The sequence below is a fragment of the Nothoprocta perdicaria genome, unplaced genomic scaffold, assembly GCF_003342845.1.
Source record: "Nothoprocta perdicaria isolate Ctin4 unplaced genomic scaffold, notPer1 scaffold_486, whole genome shotgun sequence".
Taxonomy (NCBI): domain Eukaryota; kingdom Metazoa; phylum Chordata; class Aves; order Tinamiformes; family Tinamidae; genus Nothoprocta; species Nothoprocta perdicaria.
This window is the reverse complement of record NW_020455739.1, coordinates 96577-102412: the sequence shown is the minus strand read 5'-3', so window position 1 is coordinate 102412 and position 5836 is coordinate 96577. Positions and strand designations below refer to the sequence as shown.

Sequence of the window (5836 nt, the reverse complement as noted above, 5' to 3'; positions counted from 1 at the left end):
GGGGGATGCAGCAATTCTGGGGGGTTGCAGCAATTCTGGGGGGTTGCAGCAATTCTGGGGGGTTGCAGCGATTCCAGGGGGGATGCAGTGATTCCGGGGGTCTCCACAGCTCAGAAGCTGGGACGCTCCTTCTTGAGGCTCTTGTAGTCGGTGGAAACGGCCACGAACTGCGGGGGGGAGGAAGGGTGTGAGGAGGGGGCACCGCCCCCCCCAGGGGAATTGCAGTTGGGCCCTGGGGGGGGACAGTCCCCCGTCACCATTGCAGAGTCACAGAGGGGCAGGCGGAGGGTCCCCCCCTCCCAGTGCTCACTTTGTACTGGTCCGTGGGACCCAGCTTGTTCCAGGGCTCGGGGTTGTTTTTCCGGTCCCAGCTGCAAGGAAAGACGGAGGTGGAGCACGGAGGGACACCCTGCATTCCTCCCCATTCCCCCCTTCTCATTTTACCCCCCTCATTTTACCCCCCATCTCATTTTACCCCCCTGATGGGGCTGATTCCCATAGGAATCCGGGGTGTCATCATGGCTTATGGGGGGGCTGGGGGGGTAGGATGCTCTTCCCAGCCCCGCTTTCCACCCGGACGGCCACATTCCCAAGACACGGGGGGGTCAGAGGCCGCATCCCAGGGGGCAGAGGCGGCTCCCGGCCCCGCTGGCCGCCGGCAGCATTTTCCATGCAGGAAGCAGCAGGATTGCGATGGGGGGGGGGGGGCAATGGGGGATGGGGGGGTGCAGTGGGGGCCGGGGGCTGACGCTCCATCTGCCTCCCTGCCCCGGGCTCCTGGGATCGCGGATGAGGGGCCGGGAGCTGCTCATGGCCCTAGCTCCGCAGCTGGGATCCAGGAGGAATCAACGGGATGGAGGAGCCTGTTCCCAGAGCACCGCGGGTCGGCACGAGCCGGTCCCCGCAGCAGCAGCAGCATCCCCCCATCCATCCATCCATCCATCCATCCATCCATCCATCCATCCATCCATCCATCCATTGCCCTATCCATCCATCCATCCATCCATCCCCCTGTCCATCCATCCCCCTATCCATCCTTCCCTCCCTCCATTCCCCCATCCATCCATCCATCCAACCATCCAACCATCCATCTGTCCATCCCTCCCTCCCTCCCTCCATGTCTCATTGCTCCATCCATCCCACTATCCATCCATTCCCCATCCCTCCATCCTCTCATCCATCCATCCCCTCATCCCTCCCTCCCTCCATTCCCTTATCCCTCCATCCCTCCCTCCATCCATCTCTCCATCTCCCTACTCATTGCTCCATCCATCCCCCTATCCATCCACCCCATCCATCCCTCCATCCCTCCATCCTGCTCCTCGTGTCCTTCCCCAGCCCCTTTGTGCAGCAGCGCAGGGGACTCCCATTCCCCTCCCTGGGAATCCTGCCCCCTCCGCGCCCATCCCGGCCACTCCGGGGGGTGACGGTGACAGGGACACGGCCCCCCGTGCCCGCACCTCACGTCGGGGCTGTACAGGGCCAGGCGCAGCAGGTACAGGACGGCGCTGCCCAGGCCCACGCTGATGAAGCCCATGAGCGGCACGAGCTGCCGAGAGAAAGGGAAAAAAATACCCCAATAAAATGAATATTTATCAGCCGAGCGGAGAGTGAAAGGGAGAGCTGACGCGCGGGAGATTTACAGGGGAAATATGGCAGCGCAATCCTGCCCGGGCTGCCGCGCACAGTGTAGCTGTCATCTTGAGTGACTGAATTAAAGGAGGGAGAGAAAAATCGGCTCCCGCTGCAAGGGAATTGCATTTGCAGGCGGCAACCTGCGCCGGTCCTTCCCCACGGACCCCCGCGGGGCCACGGGCAGCGCCGGGCACGTGGCGCCCCCCATGCGCCCCCCTGGCCCCTGCCCGCCGCGTGGTGCCGCCCGGGGCACGTGGCCCCAGTCGGTGCCGAGCGGCGACCTGGCGGAACGAGCCGCTCGCCCGGCGCTGCCAGGGTCGTCAGTGCCCACGCGAGCGGAGCCGCCGGCGCCCGCGCTGCCCCCGCGCCCCTGCTCGCCGCGCGGCCGCCGCTGCTCCCTGCAATCACATTGCACCGCTGCTCCCTGCGTCCCTGCAAGCACGCTGCACCGCTGCACCCCACATCCCTGTGATCACATTGCACCAGTGCTCCCCACATCCCTGCGATCACGTTGCACCAGTGCTCCCCACATCCCTGTGATCACATTGCACCAGTGCTCCCCACAGCCCTGCCATCACATTGCACCAGTGCTCCCCACATCCCTGCCATCATGTTGCACCAGTGCTCCCCACATCCCTGCNTTGCACCAGTGCTCCCCACATCCCTGCCATCATGTTGCACCAGTGCTCCCCACATCCCTGCCATCACATTGCACCAGTGCTCCCCACAGCCCTGTGCTCATGGTGCCAGCACCGCTGCTCCCCACATCCCCTGTGCTCACATTGCACCAATGCCCGGCACATCCTTGTGTCCACACTACACCAATGCTCCCCACATTCCTGCAATCATGTTGCACCAGTGCTCCCCATTTCCCTGTGCTCACGTTGCACCACTGCTCCCCACATCCCCGTGCTCCTGTTGCACCAACGCTCTGCACATCCTTGTGTCCGCACTGCACCACTGCTCCCCACATCCCTGCAATCACATGGCACGAATGCTTCCCACATCCCTGTGCTCACGTTGCACCAGTGCTCCGTCCTTCCCTGTGCTTGCGTTGCCAGGACCAGTACTCCCCACATCCCTGCGCTCTTATTGCGCTGGTGCTCCCCACATTTGCATTGCACCAGTTGCACCAGTGCACAACCCAGTGCTCCCCAACTGGTGCTCATATGGCCAGCACCAGTGCTCCCCGCATGCCATGCTCACATTGCACCAGTGCTCCCCACCTCCGGCACCCACATTGCACCGGTGCTCCCTTGCCAGCACCGCTGCTCCCCAATGGGCACAGCGGGCACCTCGCTGCCATTCCCTGCAGGAAGCCCCCAGGCCCTTGTGTCCCTTCTCCTCCAGAGCCCCTGGCCTCCCGCTGCTCCCATCCATCCCGCACTGCTCCGCAGCTGGGGGGCTGCTGGGGAGGGCACCCATGCCCCTTCCTCCATCCCTGGTGCACCCAATAGGTGCATCCCTGGCGCACCCGACAGCGGCGGGGACGGGGGGAGACCGAAGCGCCCTCGGCCGTCGGGCAGGTGTGAAGGGACGTGACGGGGAGCGCGGCCGGGCTCGGGCGCCGGGCGCTCGCACGGGGGACGCGGGTGCCACCCAGGCGACCTCCGGGGGCTCTGGGATGGACGGGGACCGGCTCGCACCTCCTGGGGCCGTGGGAGCCAAGGGCTCAGGGTGCCCGGGGTCTGCTGCCGCCCTGGGGGTGCAGGGGGCGCCCGGGGGGGGCACAGGGGGCGCGGGGACGGGGCACTCACGCCGGGATGCCGCTTGAGGTGCCGGGCGAACATGGCTCCGAGCAGGGGGCCCTTCATGGCTGCGTGCGGCGCTGGGGCCGGTGCCGCGGCCGCGGGGGAGGCGTCTGCGCCGCTGGGAGGGACAGGGCGGGCGGGCCGGGGCACAGCTGGAAGGAGGCAGCGGGACACACGGGGGCCCATCCGGGCGGCCTTGGGGCTCCGTGCGCCCGGGTACCCCCTGCCCCAGGGCAGCACCCTGGGCCACCCCCTGGGCTGCCCCTCCTGCCCCGTGTCCCCTCCCCGCACGCAGGGACCTGCAGGGGCTCCGCAGGTGGCTCTGCACCTCGGCGAAGGATGAGGCGCCTCATTTGTTGTGACAACTCCCACCCCGTTTGCTGCCCCCCCGCCCGCCCCCCCGTTTATGATAAATGACATAACATCCAATTTACATTTAGCGATGCAAATCTCCCTGGCAGGAACAGATGCTGCCGCGCGTGTGGAGAAGGGCTATTTGTATCCACCGGCTCTCCGCTGAAGACGGGGGGATCCGTGGGCGGCCGGAGCCGGGGGCGCCCGGCCCCCCTTGCCCCAGCCGGGGCTGCCCGGGGTGGCCCCGTGCGGAGCTGCCAGCGCCCGGGATGCAGAAACCCCCTTGGAGAAGAGGTGGCAGCGCCCGGCCTGGCCGGGACCGCCCTGCGGCCACCGGCCGGGGTCCCTGGCCTTGTCCCTGCTGCTGAGCGCCCCCCGGGGTGTTTGCACACGTGTCCGTGTGGACACGCGTGTCCGGAGAGGGCCACACGCGTGTGCAGGGCCGCCCCGCGTGTGTCCTGGCTCCTCGCGGCCGAGCGTGGAAGGACAAAGGGGAGAAACTTCCCTGGAAATAAATAAGCGAGGGCGGAATCGCAGCCGGCAGCGCCGTGTTGAGGCCTCTGTTGATATAATTAGAGTTTGGGAATGGGATTGATTAAGTGCCACTCCCCAAGACGGAGTGTATCCGGCCTGGCCAGAGCTGCGCTCCAGCCCTGCTGCTTCCCTCCGCATGGAGCTGCAGCGGGAGGGCAGGACACGGCTGGATAGTGAGGGCTGCATGGAGCGGGGGGCAGCGCATGGCCTTGGGGGGGGCACCGTGCATGGCAAGGGGGGGCGCGTGGCAAGGGGGGGTGCATGGCAGCGCCCTGGAGCCTCTGGAGGCCGGCGGGGATCCCGCCCGGAGCTCCAGCTCTCCCAACTCCCTGCAGACGAATCCCAGCCGCCCCTGGAGATGCAGCGGGATTCCCTGCCCACAAAGCCCAGCTGCCTCTGTGCTCATTAATGACTATAATTAAGAGGCGGTTTAATTGTAGGCTGTGCTTCCCTCTACCTCTCTCGTGCCCTGCTGCTCCAGCGGCTGCCTGGGCACACAGGCCCCGTCCCACAGGAGCAGCCACCTCCGGGCTGGGTGCTGGGGTGCCGGGGAGGGTCCCTATGTCACCCCAGCCCCTTGGAGAGGCGCCCGAGCAGCAGGAATAAGTGGGGGCTACTGCACCCCCCCACTTGCACAGTGCCCCTTTGTGCCTCAGCGCTTCTAGGGAGAGCAAGGGGGCCCCAAGCCCTTCCCAAGAGCCCCCCTGCACGTGCACAGCCACACTCCTGCATGTGACACGTGCACAGGCAGGTGGCACAGGCACCCACGCACACGCGATGGCCATGCAGGGGCACTCATGTCCGCGTGAACCTCCCTGTGCATGGTGCACGCGCATGTTGCACACGCATGGTGCACGCATATGATGCGTACACACAGTGCACACGCACTGTGCATGTGCACTGTGCACACATACTGTGCACGTGCACTGTGCACACGGATGGTGCACGTGCATGATGCACATGCAAGGTGCACACACATGGTGCATGCACATGGCACACACGCATGGTGCATACACACAGTGCACACGCACGGTGCACGTGCACTGTGCACACATGCCGTGCACATGCGTGTGCACACGGATGGTGCACACGCACGGTGCACACGCAGGGTGCACGAGGGTGCAAGGGCCCTGCAGTGGCGCGGTTGGGAGCCGCTCCGGCTCTGCAGGGAGCCGAGGAGGGAGATTGGAGCGGGGCTGGAAGGAGCCGCCAGGCCTTGGCGCCCGCTCGCGCAGCTGCCGGAGCGGGTGTTTTACAATCACTCCAAAAATATTATTCAAGATGAAGGAGAATCACGGCTGCTGCGAGCGAGCGCGGGGCCGTCGCGGGGAATTTATCATCCCGAATTGGGTGCCCCCCCGCTCCCCGCAACGCCGCAGTGATGAAGTGCTTCATTAATGGGAGATGCTGCGGCTCGGGGCTGGACGTGCCCGCACCTGAGCGCGGTGCCGCAGCCCCCCCGCGCCGCTCCCCCCGCTGCGGGCACCGCGGCGCCCCCCCCTCCCCGACCCCTCCCAGGATTTTGGCTGGGGGTGGGGGCGGAAACCTCAGGAAAAAAAATC

At 66.1% G+C, this 5836-nt stretch overlaps 1 protein-coding gene across 1 annotated transcript; it reads right to left on the bottom strand.

Annotated features, from left to right (window-relative positions):
- Positions 1-72: 72 nt before the first annotated feature.
- Positions 73-3449, bottom strand: NDUFA4L2 (NDUFA4, mitochondrial complex associated like 2). Its single transcript, XM_026047279.1, has 4 exons — positions 3393-3449; positions 1461-1549; positions 311-371; positions 73-167 (listed from the first exon to the last, which is right to left on the bottom strand). The coding sequence occupies exons 1-4, from the start codon at positions 3447-3449 to the stop codon at positions 111-113; spliced, it is 264 nt and encodes an 87-aa protein (XP_025903064.1). The 3' UTR covers positions 73-110.
- Between the last annotated feature and the right edge of the window lie 2387 nt (positions 3450-5836).

Bases quoted from the DNA above. Each gene is read 5' to 3' on its own strand.
- NDUFA4L2 (XM_026047279.1), bottom strand. From the start codon at position 3,449: ATGAAGGGCCCCCTGCTCGGAGCCATGTTCGCCCGGCACCTCAAGCGG. The intron at 1,550-3,392 runs GTGAGTGCCCCG...TTCTCTCGGCAG, and splicing joins ACCTCAAGCGGCATCCCGGC to CTCGTGCCGCTCATGGGCTT. The intron at 168-310 runs GTGAGCACTGGG...TCCCCCCCGCAG, and splicing joins GTCCCACGGACCAGTACAAA to TTCGTGGCCGTTTCCACCGA.